This window comes from Amblyomma maculatum, chromosome 7, assembly GCF_055883805.1.
Source record: "Amblyomma maculatum isolate TAMU_Amacu chromosome 7, ASM5588380v1, whole genome shotgun sequence".
Taxonomy (NCBI): domain Eukaryota; kingdom Metazoa; phylum Arthropoda; class Arachnida; order Ixodida; family Ixodidae; genus Amblyomma; species Amblyomma maculatum.
Window position 1 is genome coordinate 60,337,888 of NC_139350.1, and position 18,459 is coordinate 60,356,346.

Consider the following 18,459-nt stretch of genomic DNA (forward strand, 5'->3'; position numbering starts at 1 on the left):
TTTTGTGGATGTACGGTATTACAGCCGGTCTCGGTTCCTGACAGGATGCTTCTTCATTGCAAGGCATGTGCTGTACCTTCAGCTTACTTGATAGTGATTCAGCAACAGAAATCAGAACCTGTTCAGGGTAACCCGCTGACCACAGGTAACAAATCTGCTCGAGGAAACTGTTCTGCAGAATGTGTGGGCAGCTTTTTCACTAGGCATTACCTGAGCAGAGGTTGGCTATTCCCCTTTTCACTAGCTTAGGCTGGGACAAGGTGTAAGGCAACAGGCCTTTCTTGGTACGGGGAGCGTAATTTCCTGCAAACGTGGCTATCTTCAGAAAATATGAGGAGTAAATCTAAAAATCTGATGCTGTCATCAAGTGGCACCTCATGAGTAAAGCTTAAGTCACTTGAAGTCTCTTCAAAAACGGATAATATGTCATTAGCAGCCCAATCGACGCAGTCAAAAGTAGTTAGTTTTAAGAGGAATAAAAAGTCGTGCTATATGACAGTAGATGACAGGTAACTCATTAAAAGTTCCAGAAATGAGTTGACAGACTAGCCCGAACTGTTCTGGAAAGAAACCGCCCCTCGGCTTTCGATGAGGTCACGCACAGTCTCAAGCAATTTCTTGTGGGAAACAGAATAGAATAAGTCTTCGATGTCTACAGATATGGCGGAATTGGCTCTCGCAGAAGCACTAGATGAAAATTCCACAATGCTCGTCGAGGTCTGGACGGCAAATGGGTCGACAGGTGCCAAAGTGTCCAGCAAACGTTTCAAGAACACTCCAACCATTTTTGCCATGAGCTATCCTCGGTGGCGATGGCCCTGAGGGGGCTATGAGGCAAAGAACATTTTCAGGACATCAGTCTTCTCTTTCCTGTTCACTTCTTTCAGCAAGCCCTCAAGATCGAGGTTCTTCAAAAGCTCAATGGCACGACCTTTTACTTTTGATGTATTAACGGTCGCAGGCTTGAAGTTCTTATTAATTGCGTCGTGAGCTTTAGCAGATAACAGTTTGCTGTGGGCATTACAACAAAACCGCCCTCCTTGTCGGATAAGGTCAAACTGAGGTTGTGCTTTTTAAAGTGCTCAGTGATAGCGCAGGTTTACGCCATTGGGAACACTAGTGTGCCGTTCCTCAAAAGGCAGTGAACACCTTCTGCCAAGCGCATATCCCTTTCATCGGCGGGGGCTTTTGCTGTGACACGGCGGACTGAGGCGAGGAGTTCGTGCTTCTTTACAGTAGTTTCTAGGACAAACTTAAGGCCTTTTCTCAAAAGGGCGTCGGTGTCAGGAGGAACCAATGCACCTTCAAGATACGTCACTGCTGTACCGATGGCCTGAGCGTTCTGCTTTTTCGACAGAATCCGATGAACAGATGTCCAATAAGATTCAGTGAGTTGAGCAGCAAGACGGCGGTGCTGGCGGAGCCTACTGGCAGCGAACTGACCAGTTCCATGTTGAAGGTAAATGAGGCGAAGCCAGTCATGCAAATGACCCACCTGTCTCCACAGTTCAGTCTTGAGAATACGGCAGATTTGTTTCCATTGTCCCACAGAAAGCTTCTGATGGCCTAATAAATTGATGACGTCCAGCGGTGGAAGGTCATTTCGGATGCAATATGAGTAAACTCTGGCTTTGCAGGAAATGTAGGCGATGATGCTGACCGAGAGCCGAGGAACCGAGACCGGCTGTAATACCGTACATCCACAAAATATCGCATAATGGGAAAAAGGTTACCATGTGATATGGAGTGAACAGTGTCTTTTCAGCGCCCAAAAAACTGTTGTCACTGTGTGCCCGTATCACTGCAAATAAGGACACAAGAAGACCTGCAATGTCAAGCACCGAACTATGTTGACTAGATGTACAACCAATGTTGTATACTCTCTACCCCTGTCATGTGGTAAGACCTACATCGGCCAAACTGGCCAGTGCATTAATGGCCGCTTAAGGCAGCACCGCACCTCACTGAAGCCAAATAAAATAGCCAATCTACCAAAACATTGAAAAAGTTGTGATAACTGTACCCCCCTCTTTAGTAATGTCAGCATCATTGGCCATGGAAAAGCACAGATGAATCGAGAGATCTTGGAAGCCTTCAAAATCAATAAGTTAGGCACTGAATGCGTCAGTGACAGCTCCGTCAGGTTTTCTGCGAGAGAATATAATTTTATAAATGAAACATAGTTTTGCCACGTGCAAGCTAGCAGCTCCTGCACTATCATTGAATTGTGTTTTTCTCCTTGTGACGTTGGTGCTGCCACACGTGTGCGTCCTGCTCTGTTTGACTATTTTCCATGTAGTAAAATGCAGTTGTGTTCCAGTGTAGTTCTTGTGTACTCATTCCTTGTTAACGCATCCTCTTTTTGCTGGTTTTCACCTTCAACTATGCACCAACTGGCTCAAGCTACGCTTCTCGAATGGCTTCTCTGCATGTCACAGGGATTCCCTGACAGCCAAACCTAACCTGATTGTGCAGCTGGACACACTCAAGTCTCAACCTCCTGCTGCTCCCCCCCTGAGCTCGTACATGGACAGCGAGGCATTGCTGCACAACATCCAGAGAATCGTGCAGGTGAGGTCAATACTTATTGCTGCTGTCATTTATTACGTTTTAATTGTCCTGTAGGGATGTGACGTGAACGAAGAGTAGGGAACACTTTACAAAAATGGAAATGGTGAGCTATCAAAGAAGCCTAAATGAGCATAGTAGAACAGGTCTGGAAATGCGGAAGATGACCAGCACTTGAAATGGGCAGTGATTAATTAACTAAATATTTTGGAGGAATATGTTCATTAAGGATCTATGAGTGTGCTTATTTCAGACTGAGTACTCTACAAGCTGCCTGGTACCAGCGTGATTGCTCTGCCCAATGAATATTACTTAAATATTCTTTTTTGCTGTTACCAAAAAAAAAAAAATAGTGGTATGGTCACTGAGAGCGTGCACTGTCCTTAAGACAGACAAAATCTTGATGTTTTTCTCCACTTTAGGTTGTAGCAGTAGTAGCCAACCTACTGCATAGAACATGAAAAAAAAGCAAAGGCTCCAAAAAACAGCATTTTTTAGCCTTTAAGTATTTTGTATAGTTGTCTTTGAATTTGGAAAATGTTCTTGAGCAACTGGGGTTGGGCGTCACGCTAAATGGTAAAACCCCACTGAGGCCCAAATCTGCAATAAGTTTTTTTGGCTACCAGTGGGAGAATGAAGTAAGAAATTGAGGTCCATTTTGCTCATATGCAGTCATTACTGGGATAGAAAACATGCATTGTGAGGTGGCTGGCAGGAAACGTGCTGGACGTCTCATGGGGACTTGAAAACAGCTTGGTGTGGTCAGTTTCACAGGGAGAAGCACCTTGAGTGTCCTTGCTCTTGAAAACTAGTGTTGGTGGGAGAGCCTGCACCCACAGTGGATGGACCTAAATAATTAGTGAGCACTGTGAAGGAAGCAAGGTGTCACTGCAAAGAACTTAGATGTCTCACATAATATGTAGGTTTGGTTTGGTTTTTGGGGTTTAACGTCCCAAAGCAGCTAAGGCTATGAGAGACGCCGTAGTGGAGGACTCCGGAAATTTCGACCACCTGGGGTTCTTTAACGTGCACTGACATCGCATAGCACACGGGCGCCTTGCTTTTCGCCTCCATCGAAAAGCTGCCGCCGAGGCCGGGATTCGATCCCGCAACCTTGGGAACAGTAGTCGAGCGCCGTAACCACTGCGCCACCCCGGCGGGGCTGTAGGATGCTCTTGGGAAAGCATTTTCAAAGGTGCACACTTCTAGAAGGGTCCATACTTGTGGCCTTGCCATGATTATGTGGACCAGTACTATATATTACCAAAGTCGAACATGCCCCAGATTCTAATGCCCACCAAATTTACATGACCAAAAGAAAAAAACAAACTGGAAGCCGGGCTTCTAATGCACACCTGGCCATTTGCTGTGATCAATCAGCCATATAGCTGCCGTGAGCTTATCTTCGAGGTCTGAAAACCTCCTCGCAGACTGTGATGGCTTTTGTTTGATGTCTTGTTCTCAAAGATTAAATTTTTTAGTCTTCACCAGTCACGGACGCAAGTCTCAAGCACACCAAAATGACGGGCTGCTTCCCTCTTGCCACTCTCTTCAGCATGTAGAATAACTTTACGCTTAAAACTGTTCTGCGGTGGACATGACGCGTCTTCGTCGCCGCTGTGCATTCATTCTCTGACGAGAGCCTACAGATCGGGCAACACTGCACGGATTGCAAATGGCTCCTGCGATGCCGAAAACAACGAGCAAACATGCTGCTATGGTTGCCAGCTCCGCACCCGCATTATGGCAGTGGCGATGGGCAGCTGTAGGCCAGTTTCAGTTTGTATTTGAATCTTGCGCACATGCGATTTTAGCACCTATCTTTCACCGAAAAAAGGTGCGCGTTGGAATTTGGTAAGTGTGGTCAGTGCGCCACTTTCGACCCCAGACCCACTGTGGTGGCTCGGCATTTATGGCATTCAGTTGTTGAGTGCGAGATCATGGGATCAAATCCAGATTACAGTAGCTGCATTTCGGTGGCAGTGAAGTGAAAAAACTCACTTTGAAGAGCTTGAGGTGGTCGAAGTCAGTGTCACTGTAGCACCTCTTGCACCTCAAGTGCAACTTTGAGGCATTCTGTGTCATTTTCAGCCCAAGTTTTCACATTTGAGCACTTATGCTGAACTGCACTTAGCATTGGAACCTGAAGGTAATGAGTGAATGATGGACACACTAAAGATTGCCGGTTTGCGATCAGCATATTGGGGAAGAAGAGATTATGAGGGAAGGTGCTGTAACTTTGCATAAAGCTTCGTGTCTCCCCCATCAGTGGATTGGGGAATGGTGACTGAAGACGTTGTATATTTGCCTTCTCACAACTGCATTGGGGTGCACTCCTCTTCATTCTCATCATCAGTGCACGTGTGGATGCAGGTTGTGGAGCGCACCACAGTTGCTGAGTGTTTGGGGCTTTCTTTTGTCAGTTGTGTAGCCACAAGTTTGGTTTCCTGTCCCAACAGAAATGAGGCATGATGTGAATATAGTACACACGTGTGCTGTAATATGAGTATTTCTCACGAGGTCAAGAAATTGTTGATGGGTGGATAGGATTGTTAGTCCTCAATTACTCATTGGCTAGCTCTGAGGCCTGGACTTGAGTCACAAAAAAAAAGAAGCGGGGCTTCCAGCTTGAAAATTGTGCCTCCCCCCCCTTATTGCTAGTTGTGGCCAAGACACAGTGTGTAGCTCAAAGCCAATTTTAGATAATTAGCTTTTCTTGTCCATGGTCCTTCCTCAGTTTTGTGCTGTCAGCTCAGCCATTCAGACACCAAAACAGGAATATCCACCAGAACAGGTTCATTCACAAGCAATATCACCTGATTGTAACTGCAAGTGGGGAGGGAGGGGGGAAAGGGGGCTGCTGTCTGAGCAGAAGCATTGGAAGTTGTCTGCTGCGCACACTGGTTTAAAAAAAAATAGTTACGCTGTCTCGCAAGCTCCAGCAAACACCTGGTCCAACGAATGCAAAGCTCTCTCAGATGTGTTTTGTTGGGGACACCCGGTGTATTGCGAAAGAAATTAAAACTTACATCTGTCGTCAGTTGACTGTAGGTGTTTTTTGGGGCACTATATACAGGTGTGCAAGTGACTTTTCTTTTCTCCATGCTTGCACATTGCTGTCTGCAAGCGGACTCTATATGGCAAAGTGCACCTGTTATTCTCTCTTGTTTGTAGCTACACGCAAACCGTGACGTATGGTCGCGTAATAGAAGCACGCTCGCTCCCACTGACCAGCAAGCTTTGCCTCACGACACATATTCTCCACAGTTAGCACTTTGTTGCCATCATCATCTCATATTCGCCAGCAACGTCAAGGAAGGTTTAGAAGTGGGAACAGCTTGTAGCTAGGGGGTTGGTGCGGGTTTGCTCCTCTCGCATCCACTTATAGCGTCCTTAGAACCAGCGGCATGCTAATTGTATGTAGCTATTTCTTGTACTGTCATAGAGGATATGAAAATGTCATCAATTTTTTATGCAACACTACTGTGATATACAAGAAAGCCACCTTAGGTGACAGTTGATCTGCCGCCATCACTTGCTAGTGGTGCTATGCAGAGAAAGCAGCTTGACGGACGTTTGCTCTCTGTTTCTTACGGCATCAAAACTGCACTAAAACTTCTGGAACATTCTCCCAGTTGCTGTCTCTTTTTCTTGGCTAAATTGCTTTTCCCCTGTGAAAGTTGTTGGCAAAATTTTATATTCAAATTTTCTGCTGTGTGGAACTAAAAATTTTGTCTGTTCGCTATAACTAGACCTGGCTGTATACCTAAAAATTTTCTGCCACTTTTACGACTGAGTTACTGTGTGTTTGCCGCAGGTTTTTCTGGACTTCAGTGTGCTCTACAGTCAATATGATAGCAGATGAATACAGATTAAAATTTACCATGGGCATTTTTTTTCTTCCTTGTACAGGAGAATGTGAAGCTGAAAAATGAAAGCAGTGATAAAAACAGCAAGATCCAGGCACTCAATGAGAAGATTTGTGACCTACTGCAACAGAACCAAAGGTATGTCCTAAGGCTGAAGTAGTCGTGCTTTAGTTACAAGAGTACTAGTATCTTTTTAGTTTTTGACACAGTAAAAAAAAAAAAAAAAAAAAAAAAATGCTTACTACTGTGTCCTTTATAATGCCTTCAAATTCTAGGTATAACTTCACAACAACCTGCAGTGGTAGTTGCTTGGATTTGAAATTGCCCTTCACAACAGCACATTTGTTAGTCATGCTGCATGCCTCATTTCCTTGGTATTTCCTTGCAAAATTTTAGTACAGTAAAAGCTCGTTAATTCAAACTTCACGGTACCGGCAAAAAAGTTCGAATTATCCGATGTTTGAATTATTGAATTGTCTCGAAAAAACTGACAAGAACCATTTGTATTACAGTAAATGTACTGTATTTAGTCGCGTAACGAACTCGCTCGCATAATGAACCAACCCAGCCCCGATTTGTGCCTACGAATCTGAAAAAAAAAAAAAAAGTGTCGTTAGCGCATCCCTCCGTTTCGCGCCGTCACAGTCCACAACACATTTCTTGGCAGTGCGCCAAGATGCTGCGCAGCGATAACAGCGTGTTTATCTTTTGACTTTAGCTCCAGCACGGGGAGGGGGGGGGGGGGGGGGGGGAAGCGAACTTGGCCAGCGCTTGTCCGGACCGTGGGTGGAAGGATGGATGGCCATCGCAAAAAAAAAAAAAAAGTTTAACCCATAGTGTCTATTCGAGATCATAGCCTTTCATGGGCGTTGGCTGGGACTGCGCCGACAGTACTTATCCCTATTTCCAAGTTAACAGGGTTGGAATTAACGAGTATTTAGTTGCGAGCTACCGAGGTTGGGCAGAAGAGAGAGCTGGCAGCCGCCGCCGCAGCCATGCACTGACCTTGCTGCGGCCGCCTTCCCCTCCCTCCAACGCCGCCGGCCGCCGCGCCGGTCATAGCGTCATTTAAGTTTTACCCACTCTTCCATGGTTTTACCTGGTTTAATCATCTGTCCCCATTTTGGACGTGCGCAACCTCTAATGCCTTCCGATCGCGGAGGCGTTTCTTTTTTTATTATTATTATTCTTTTTTTTTTTTGCCACGTGATGTGCATGGTAGAAATAGTATGGTAGCTTAACTCCCATAGAAGCCTGCGTGTCGACTCTGAGCGAGGCTTTAGTTTCCCGGCACCCCCTGCGCACTGAGAGGCAAACCAAACATGTGACATTGCTTGTGTCGTCACAGTGACATACTTTTGGCAGCGAATTTGATTGTCTCTTTACTTATGAACAAAAAGCAAGGCCAACAATGATGGAGGCAGAACGATGCTCGGATAAGGCAGAAAAATGGACACCGTAACTGTTCAGCCAACTTTACTTGACATGGATTTCTACTGTCAAGTTTTACGTTAAATGTTACGGCATCTTTAACCACCTTATCATAGCATCGTTCTGCCTCCGTCGTCGTTAGCCTAGTCTTTCGTCGCGCGTCATGTAAATGTATTCTGGGGCTTATTTCTTCGGGCACGTTTGTGAATAAGGGCCTTCTTCTTAACTTCCGCAGGCGCCATAGCCACGTCAGCCGCCGCGCGCAGAGGGTTCGCAACACACGCTGGAGAAAGCGCCCAACGTTCTGTCTGAGAACGGGATGAGCTGGCTTGGCGTATGCGTAGCTTGTGCTACTGCGAACTAAGGCCGGGAGAGAGGAAGGAGTGAGATAGCTCGGCAAAAGAATGGGTACACCCTTGCGCTTCACTCTATCGCGTTTTTCCCCTCTCGTTCCCACCGGTTCTCTCTGGTTCATTCTTGCACATGGCTTGCAAACTTCACGTGCTGGCGCTCGGCAAACGATAACCGCAGATGCTTGCGCCTTTGGGCAATGGACGCGGCGCTGCCCTAGACCAGCCATCGCCGAACTGTCCCCTCTCATTCCTTCCGCACGTGGCTTGAAAACGTCACGCGGCAAACGACCGAGGGTGATGCGATCGTTAGGGAAGGCACACTTTCCAGTGCATGGTGCTAAGTTCGATAGTATATCGAACGACTGGTGAAATTGAGTTTGATATATGACGCAGCTTTCCTATACGTTTACATGGAATTTTCAAGGGGATATTCCGTGAGTTCGATATAACCAAAATCCGATCTATCTGGGTTCAATATATCCGGGTTTGACTGTATGTATTTTTCCGGCAAAAAAAAAAAACGCATTGAAAATTGGTATAGAAATGCAAATCTCCAGTCAATTGTCACCAGCTGTTTTTTCTTACTTTTTTTTCCACCTGAAATTTGTTTTGCGGCTTGCAATCGTTAGTATTTGTTTTCAGCATGGATTTTTAAATCACTGTATCATACTTGCCAAACCTTTTGATTTGTCCGGAGGGCTTCATATTTTTGACCACGCTTTCCAATTGTACGATCACTGCCTTAAATTTTCTGGTAAGTGGCCTCTGCATAAGAACGCTGTGCCGGTCTTGACAGGTGGCGGCATGGTGGTCGTTTCTTGCAGGCGCTGGCAAATTCAATGATGGCCCGTGCAGCCGCAGTAGATGTAGAAGCTTTGCCTTTGATTTCGACAGAAGGGCGACCTGTCACCGCCCTTGGCATTGGAGGGCAGTTGCCACAGATTCGCCCTAACATCACGCCATGTGGTCCTCCTGTATGCTCACGCCGCACGCCTCTTGTTACTGAGCTGTGCTATCCCCGATGACGGCGTGGTTGCTCATTTTTTGGAACCACTGCAGCCAACAGTCGCAGACCGGATTGCATGCAAAGGGCCTAGTAAAGTAGAACCCCTCTATAGTAAAGTAGGATATGGTAAAGCGAAGCTGAAGTCCCAGTTCATCTCCCGTAGACAACTGTACATTTTTCCTCCTTTATTATAGACTTTTTTGGTAAAAAACAGCTCTAGTAAAGCGTGTTTGTATGTGGAAACAACCTCCCGTGAAGTGTCATGGCCGCATGCATGCTACCTAGGATCACGAGGCAAATGTTTGTTTCTTTTTGAAGAAGAAAAATAGCAGCAGCACTGAGGAGAGGCCAACTTTATGTAGGCCTTGGAGCCATGAGGGAAAGCTAGCAGCGTGTAGAGAAAAATAATTTAAAGCTGGCTACAAACGTGGAAAGAAGGCAGCGTGGTCCGTTTAAAAAGTAAAAGAGAGTAAAAGTGCCGTGAGAAAAAGGGAAGGGAAGAAATAGCCAAACATTCACAGTACTGTGCAGCACAAAGCACTAGGCGGTGGTGGCAAGAAGCAGAGGTGTGGCTTGGCTGTGTTGACTGTTGTGCATATTTCTCATCTGTTGTCTCTTAAAAGACAGGAACAGCAGAAGATGATGCAGTGTTCATTCAGTGCTTTGGTTTTCACATGAAATCAAACTCAGTTGTATTTGTATCCACATTGCATTCGTGCTAAAGAGGTACGTACTTCCACAAGATGTGAACAAAAAGAAATGTTATAACTGAAAAAAATTAAACGCCACAAAGATACTATGACAGGTTGAAAGTAATTTAAAGTGCTTTTTTTTTTTTTTTTTTTTTATGAAGCAACAAGGTGTGTTTAGTGAGTAGCGATTTAATATGCAGACAGCATCTTCAGGACTGTGTCATCACCAACAACTGCTATAGTAAAGACCTTGATAGTAAAGTTATTTGCTGGACCCAGTGACTTTACTATAAAGGGGTTCTACTGCTTTTGCTTTAAACTAAAACGGTGTGCCAATGGTGCTGAGAGGAAAAAGTAGCGACGGCACTGCATCGATAATTTTAATTTATTTCTGACGCGGAGGCTTAGCAAGAACACTTGGCGGCTGCGTGCCGACGTCTCGGCGCCTCTGAGACTCTAGTTTCATGCTTGCTGTTGCTGCTTTTGTGTATGTTTAGGATGTTTAGATTAGGGTCTATATTCCGAGTTTGCTTTATTTTCAGAAGTGCCAAAAGTAGTAGCTACCACTTCCAGTTCCAATGTTGGCACTAATCAGATGACTCGAGGTCAGGGAGATAATGGCATTTCTGAAAACGAGACAGCCTCGGAATACAGAACCACAGGACTCATTTCCAGAAATGCCCCCCCCCCCCCCCCCCTCTCTCTCTCTCTCTCTCTGGAAGGTTGAAACATTGAATGTAGCATACACCTGTCCCGTTGGCACGAATAAGTAAAATAACTTCCTATCCTATCTCACCAGGTCAGCAAGCATGCTGTTATTACTTGACGATGAGGATGGCAGCAATGGGGGGGAACAACCTTGTTGCTGCCATAATCCTTGCTTTTCATCGCAATCAGTTTACAAAACTCTAGCCCTGCTGTCAAGAAGCAAAGTGGAAAAAGCGTCTGTGGTTAGCATGAGCCGATAGCTGCAATGGCCGATAGCGCACTGCATTCAGCTCCTCACTCTTTCCTCAATTTTTTCCCCATCTGCGACTAATTTTATTTTCTGTTTTGCAGTGAAGAGTGTCTGGTGTCTTGTTTGCATGCCTGTACTCACCCATTTCTTTGCTCAATCTATCACACAGCTATTGCTGGCCATCTGATCATCCATTGTGTGTCGAAAATGGAATGTGTCACAGTCCATGCAAGTGATGCGATAATATGGTTGTGCTGTTGTACATTCTTTTATGAATTTTACTGCCATATTTTTTGTAATTTGTTGCCTGTCCTGCCACTCAATGCTCACCACTTAGACATCCACTGAACATCTGGCAGCCTTATTTTCTCATGCTGTCACTTGCAGATCAGGTTAAAGCACTCGGTAGCACTGACTCGTGCATACTATCATCGGTGTCCACAGAAGAAGCAGCACCAAGTTAAAAAAGTTAAAGTTCCTAAGTTTAAAGTGCACTTGGACATATACGTAGGTCCAACCTTGTATGCTGCTGCAGTGTGGCTCCTTTATTTGGCCAGAGTACTTGGGGATAACTCCTGTCGGGCTCTTGCAGGCTCATGGAGGAGAGCAACACAATGTTTGAGCAGAGGAGTGACACCCTGCACAGTTCTGCGGCCCTGTCCCAAGCACGTCTCCTGGCTCTGGAAGCAGAGAAGGCAAGCTTATTTTTTTCCATACGGTCACGTGCCTGTGCTAACAGGTCAACTGTAGGTAATAAACTAAATTTGGTAGGACGCTTAAGTTAAGCTCTGCCTTTTTTTGTTTGCACTGTACAGAGACTGTGATATCAAAAACCGTTTCATGTTTGTTTGGCTTATTTAAACATTGCATTGAAATTTTAGCTTCTGCCATGTTTGCAGTTTGCAAGGGGCAGTATTGCTCAGTGTCTAAGGTTCACCAGCAGTCGCCTTTTGCCTTATTTGTCTTAAGTTCAGTAAGTGCAGCAGTATGCGGGTCACACATCTCCGGTCACTGCTCCTAGCGAGACTAGCGATTGCAGTTTTTGAGAATGCATTCACACCTCGCGCTCATATCTGTAGTAGTGCGAGAAGAGTGTTCAGAGTATCCAAATTCCCCAGATTTATATCAGCCAGGTTCATACCGTAGAGGTTCTAATACATTGGGCAAACCTGTACCTGCAAACAGGAAACAAGTCGGCTGCAGCAGTAGCAACCAAGTATGCTGCTTGGTGGCCACAGGGATCGCAGTGATCATCTCCCTCGACTACACTCTTTGTATAGATGACTGCAAACTTTCCGGGTAGCGAGCCCATGACACCGCAAACGAGCTCGAACATTTCACAGGGATCTGATCGCATCTCACACAACAGGCAGAGAGTGGCAGGGTCACAGGGTGGTGGCAGTCAAGGAAATGTAGGAACAAGGTTAACAATTGCAAACAAGGGTTTCAGTAGAAAAAGAACAGTGTTTTTTTTTTTTCTTTCCTTGTTGCCTCACGAGGATACATAGAAAAAATTAACCAGAGTTTATAACTCTGCTTAAACCAATTAAGATATGCAGAAGCACTGTTTGGCATTGTTTTGCTTGTCAGTTTAGCATTGAAAAACTGGCAGAGCAAAGTCAGTGTACATAAAAGTCTAGGTGGTGGAAATTATTCCTTAGCCCTCCACTATGGTACTTTTATCTTCACATTTCATCTTTCCAGAACATTACAAGGGGCAAGTTAATGAGCAATAGTAAAATAAACCAATGGGAAGGCAACCTGAATATGAAAAAAAGAGAGGGTGAAGGTGTACAAGGAAAATGAAAAATTTTATTGCTTTCTTCAAACACCTCCGTACCTTTGATGTACACTCCCCCCCTTTTTTTTCTGTTTTGCTCATCCTTTTATTTTATATTGGTTTAAGCCCATTGTGCTTTTGGCGGTGCAGGCTGGGCAATGTTATGTCTGTTTCTTGATTGCCTACACTAACTTCAGTACTTTTATCTCTTTCACTCCCACCTCCTTCCCTTCCCATATGTCCTGACTCAGGCGCTCAGCGAGTCAGGACATAGTGTGACAGATCCTATGCCTTGCCTTTCTTGTATGTCAATTTGCAATTTATGGAGTTGTTGCAATGCGTTCGTGTACTGTGCGATGTCAGTACACGTTAAAGTACCCCAGGTGGTCGAAATTTCCGGAGACCTCCGCTACAGCGTCTCTCATAGCCCGAGTCACCTTAGGATATTAAAACCGCATAAAGAATCAGTACAAAGATAGGTACATTCTTTAGTGGCAGTTCTCGTTTTTCAGTCCTTTGTAGTGCCTGAAAAATAACTGTCACCTTCAAGCATTGTTTCAGTTTCAGGGCATTTCTCTTTCAGTGATCATTAGTATTCTGCCTGTTTTGCTCTTCCCACATTCATTTTCCATTGAGCTCTGCATGGCATTGATTAATGCTGGTGGTTTTTACATCACTTTGCCAGGAAGTTTCTTCTTTGATTGCTGTTTGTCAGTGCAACAAAGGCCAAAGACTGCAATTTTTCTAAGAGCCACCATGCTAGCTACCTGTGAATATACAGTCAAACCCACGTATAGCAATATTGGTGCCATGGAAATATCATTGATATAACCGATAATTGTTGTAACCAGGTTAGGCCGAAAAAACAGACATTATAAACTACACATTTAATAAGGACGAGGTAGCTTACACTTTTTATTTCGTAGCGGGAAAAAACCTGTAATCCATAAGTTTTGCCTGTTTCATGGCAATCTGGCCGACATCTTTCTGCAGGGCATCCAACTGTTGAACATAGTGCAATGGAAGGCTCTTAGCAACAACAAATTTCCTCAGGGAGTCTATCATTCTGCGCAACTTGGACAGGTTTCGGTTCATCGTCCGTCGCTACTGTCACCGTCCTCCACGCCAGTGACTGCTGCGACGATAGCCTCGTCTGTCAGCTCTTCATCTGTCTCGACTATATTGTCGGCATGTAAAAATTCTTGAAGTCCCAACGAGCCACCGTTACTACCGCTCATTGTGGACCAAAGTTCGATCATCGCTGTGTTGGCAGTTGCTTTGCGACCTTCTGCGTCGCGTGCATCCCCAGCGAAGCCCACCTTCCTGAAGCAGTTCATGATAGTGGAGGAGCTTACTTCTGCCCATGTTCCAAAAATGAACTGCACTGCCATCAGGAGCGAGATCTTCAAGTCTGGCACCGGTCGGCTTTCTTGGATAGAAATGTCGAGTTTCATTGTAAGCCTGCTCAAAACATGTTTGCGATACAGTGCCTTGAAGCAAGCATTCACGCCTGCATCCATAAGCTGCAAGCCTGCAGTGGTGTTAGGTGGGAGGAAAAAACTTCCACATGCGAGAGCTTCTGAGCTGTTTGGTGCGCAGTGTGATTGTCGAGCACCAATGCCACCTTCCTGCCTTCCAATGATCAAACTCGACCAGCCACTCGTAGAAAAGTTTGCGCGTCATCCATGCTTTCCTGTTATGACAGTAGCAATCCAGTATTCTCGCGGCACCATGAAAACAGCGGGGATTCTTGGATTTCCTTATGGCAATGGCGGGGCACTTGTCACTGCCGTTCATGTTGGCACACAAAACGGTCACGCGCAATTTGCTTTGCTTGCCGCCCTTATTGGGATTGCCTTTGTCAGCGTGTGTCTTTGACGGTAACATCTGGAAAAACAGCCCAGTATCGTCCCCATTCTACAAGTCCCAGGCTGCGTATACTTCTCGGATGCATGGAAGTATTTCTTCAAGCCACTTCTGCCTAGTGTCTACATCGAGCAATCCTGACTACCTTGTAGATGATTCCATGTCTTTCCTTGAACAATTGAATCCAACCTTCACCAAGCTGGAAATCGGTATTGCGCAGGAGGTATGGGAAGTGCTTCACCTTCTCCGCTAAAATTGGGCCATTAATTGGCAGGCTCGCTGCACGGGCGTTCAAGAACCTCTGGTACAGTGCCTGTTCTATGTCTTTGTAGGCCCTGTGTCGAATCCTTTTCCTGCCGTCATCCATTGCATGGGGAGCACTGGAATCGATTTGGTTCTTAATCTTGAGCTCGCTGCGGATTATTGTTGACACGATCGGTTGCGTCAGACCGTACTTTCGCACCAAGTTGCACACTTTTATGTTGTCTTTGAGCTCACATACAATGCTCTGCACAATTTCTAGCGATATTGCCGTTCGCTTTCTCTTCCGCGCCGGTTGTGTCGTGCTTTCTGAAGGATGAACCACCATTGCTGTTCACGAAAATTCCAGTGCCAGCAAGATCGTGGTAACGATGATGGCACACTAGGAGAACCACGCTAGAAAGACTCGTGCAAGAATGCTGCTGCACGTCTGCCACAAAACATGTGCAACTGCGAAGCGGGGGCCTAGGCAGAGCAGATAGGGGAGAATAGTGCAGCGCACCACGGTCAGCTCAGCGCACCCTCAGAATGGACTGCTCCACTGTGCAGAGGCAGAGAGGACGCGAGTTCCCTAGGCCACAGGCGGTCTTGAAGGGGAGTGCTCAAAGCTCTCCTTCAGAACGGCCATGCCTATCAGCGCCTTACGCCTTCCTTCCTCCTCTTCCACGTGAGGAAGTGCTCCGTCCTCCCCTGCGTCTCCGCAGCAGTCAACCTTCCCAACGCACCCGACTAAAGCATTGGCTCGACGCGCTCTGTCCAGATGTTTTTAATTGTCGCTGCATCAGTGTTGTCGGTGTCTTTATGTACGCGCACGCTTTTGTGGTCGTCGCGTTCCTGCATTTTTTTTACTCTCAGTGACCATATTTGATTCTTATAACCGATAATGTAATGTGACAGCATTGTAATAAGCAGTTTATTTTAGCATAGAACACATGGCGAACTTGACGGTGCAGCTACTGCCCGTTGTTATATCCGATATATTGGTAAAACCGGTTTGGTTATAATGGATTTGAATCCTCATATAGCATTTTTCTGTGGAATGCTACTTGAGCGCTGTTTCATTGTCCGTGTGATGGTATCCAGTTGTGTGATCGTTAATACTTTACAGTTCTAGTTGCCGAATAAAAAGCTCGGGAAGGGCTGATGCAGGGGCTGAATTTGTTCTTGACCCATTTCATACAGATGGAAGTCAGTGAGCGGCTGAGCCAGACACTGTCCGAGCTGTCCTTGCTGAAGGCTGAGCTGAGTGAGAGGCAGCACAAAGAATCCCAGGCTGAAAAGGAGCTTGGGGAGTTGCAGAGCACCTTGGAGGGTGAGCTGTGCTTTGGATTCTTAAGGCAAAAGCATTATATGCCCCATTAAGCAACGAAGCCTGGCATCAGCATCAGCAGAAAGTGTTCCTGAAAAACCCAGGTTGGTCAAGCAGCAGGACTGTGGCATTATTTTCTGGGGAGAGCCCTGGCAATGCTTCAGCTGGTCATGCAAAATGAGTAACAATATAAAATCCGTGAATTGACACGTGACTGGCACCAAAAGGTGACATGGTGGCTCTTAAAATCTCATTAATTCTGATTTCAGGAGACCGGAAGAAATGTCCCAAATTATCCTTGCACATTGTGGAAAAAAAAAAAAAAAAGCTCCTGGAAGTGCAAAAATGTGCTGCAGCCTCCATTGCACAAATGTCGAAAACATTGGCATTGGAGCAGTGAGAATCGTTTTAAAAAGGGAAAAAAGAAAATGCCATGCAATGCACAGGTCTGCATCAGAAAACAGTGTGCAGCTAGGTTTGCACGACCGGTGAATGCACGGGCTGACAGCTGTCATCACTGTAAGCTTATGGCCTGGTTACTTCTGGGCCTGTTACAGGGACTAAGCAATCGTCATCACATCTGCCATTGCATGCACTTACACTCCATGCTGTGTGCACAACTGTGTACAAAGGGAACTCACAGCGTCTCCTGAGAACGTGCAACACATAGCAGTGATTTGATTAGGTAAATTTGACACATTTCAAAGGTGAATTTTATGTCATGTTGCAGGCGCATTAAATAATCCAGTGAGGGAGGTAGTGGGTTGTCTGCGATTCTTATAAAGACGTATTTTGGCACTTTCAGTAGTAGCATAAGTATTATTAGTTTTTATTCTTTTTTTCAGCTTTAAGCATGTGTAGCATACCTTTTAAGTTATTTCCATGAACCTTCAGATGCTATGCTGATGTTGCTATTTCTCATTATGAAATCTATGAAATTTCACATATCCCTGCTAAAAATTGTTCATATTTTGCAGTGGAAAACCAACAAGATGTCCTTTTTAAAGCTAGAATGTACTGTTTAGTTAAAAAAAAAATTTCTTTGATGGAAACTGCATGTGTTTCAGTTAGAAAGTACAGCACACCATGCAGCGCACAACAATAACCTGGTGATGGGCACTTATTCACGCCTCACACCCATCGACAGTGCTCTGGAAGCAACGGCGTGGACGGCTGTAGCAATTTGTAACCTTGCAGTGGCCATTGTGCAGTCTTGTCTTCTGACGCGGTGGTGGAGTAAGCTTTTGCTCTGGCGTGCTATTTTTCACACGATGTCTCTGTAACACAGGGAAGCCACCATAACAGCTGGCATTTAGCCTGACACTGTTGCGAGTTTATAGTCTCGTGCAGGGAAGCCTACCTAACTGGCGCTAGGCTTTTTGCTTTTTCAGGAATCTCCGCAAGATCCCTACAAACAGTGCTAAAACTATGGGAAAAGGCTTCCTTCTCTTTCAGTAACAGTCACTTGAGTTACCATCCCTCTGCTGTCTAAATTGCACTGCTGTTGCTTGCGTTTTTTTGCAAAATTTTATAATACAAATTCCAGCTGCATAGAACGTATAACAACGTTCTGCTGCACATTGCAAGTTTACAAGGGGCATGTCAGAGAGAGTGGCTTTGTTTTCTACGTAGTTTTTAAATTAAGTTTATTCCCATCTTGGATGCTCATATTCTCAGCATTAGCCGCTAGACAGTTCTTTTGTTGTTGGGCACCATTGCAGTGAGTTTACAGCTGTGAGCCAAATTGTTGTGACAGTAGCCAGTAACAGAATCTCGAAATGGTAAAAAGGAATAGGCTGTATAATCTGTGAATGCTTTCAAATAAGCTCAAATGGTCTGCAAAAGATACTGTGTATTCCTTTTTTTTTCTTTTCTCTGAGTAATCAAAACTTTATACCTGCAAAGATAATCTTTGGACTAATTTCAAATGTACAACTATTTTTCAAGTAACTTGATTAGTTCTTATTTAAGGAATAACAGCGCGGAGATGAAGGACAAGGAAGAAGACAACACCTGCGCTTCCTTGTCCTCCGTCTCCGCGCTGTTATTATTTAAACGTACCAACTAGCTCAACTCTCCGTTTTGTTTGATTAGTTCTTCATATTGACAAGATGACTTGCACTTTTTTAATTACTGTAGTAACCTACGTATGATACGAGGTTTTTTTTTTTCTCGATTTTATCATATCAGATTTTCACCTCATATTATATGCGGATCCAAACAAATTTCAATCTAAATTTGCAGTTCTGATCTGGCTATTGTTCACTGCTATCAGCATCGAGCTTCCAGTGAGAGGAGGTGCCATCTAACAGGGGTGTCGGTTGACTGTTTCAAAGGTTTCGGTTTCCCAATGCTGACACCGCTTC

The 18,459-nt window shown here is 45.1% G+C and overlaps 1 protein-coding gene across 2 annotated transcripts in view; it reads left to right on the plus strand.

Annotated features, from left to right (window-relative positions):
- The window catches only part of LOC146183534 (FK506-binding protein 15-like), a 138,827-nt gene that overhangs the window by 56,720 nt on the left and 63,648 nt on the right, over window positions 1-18,459 (plus strand). For both annotated transcript variants that reach the window (XM_084609128.1, XM_084609130.1), the window contains exons 15-18: window positions 2,476-2,571; window positions 6,481-6,575; window positions 11,470-11,572; window positions 15,967-16,096. In XM_084609128.1, coding sequence (XP_084465254.1) covers window positions 2,476-2,571; window positions 6,481-6,575; window positions 11,470-11,572; window positions 15,967-16,096 — 424 coding nt within the window. The remainder of the gene's footprint in view (window positions 1-2,475; window positions 2,572-6,480; window positions 6,576-11,469; window positions 11,573-15,966; window positions 16,097-18,459) is intronic.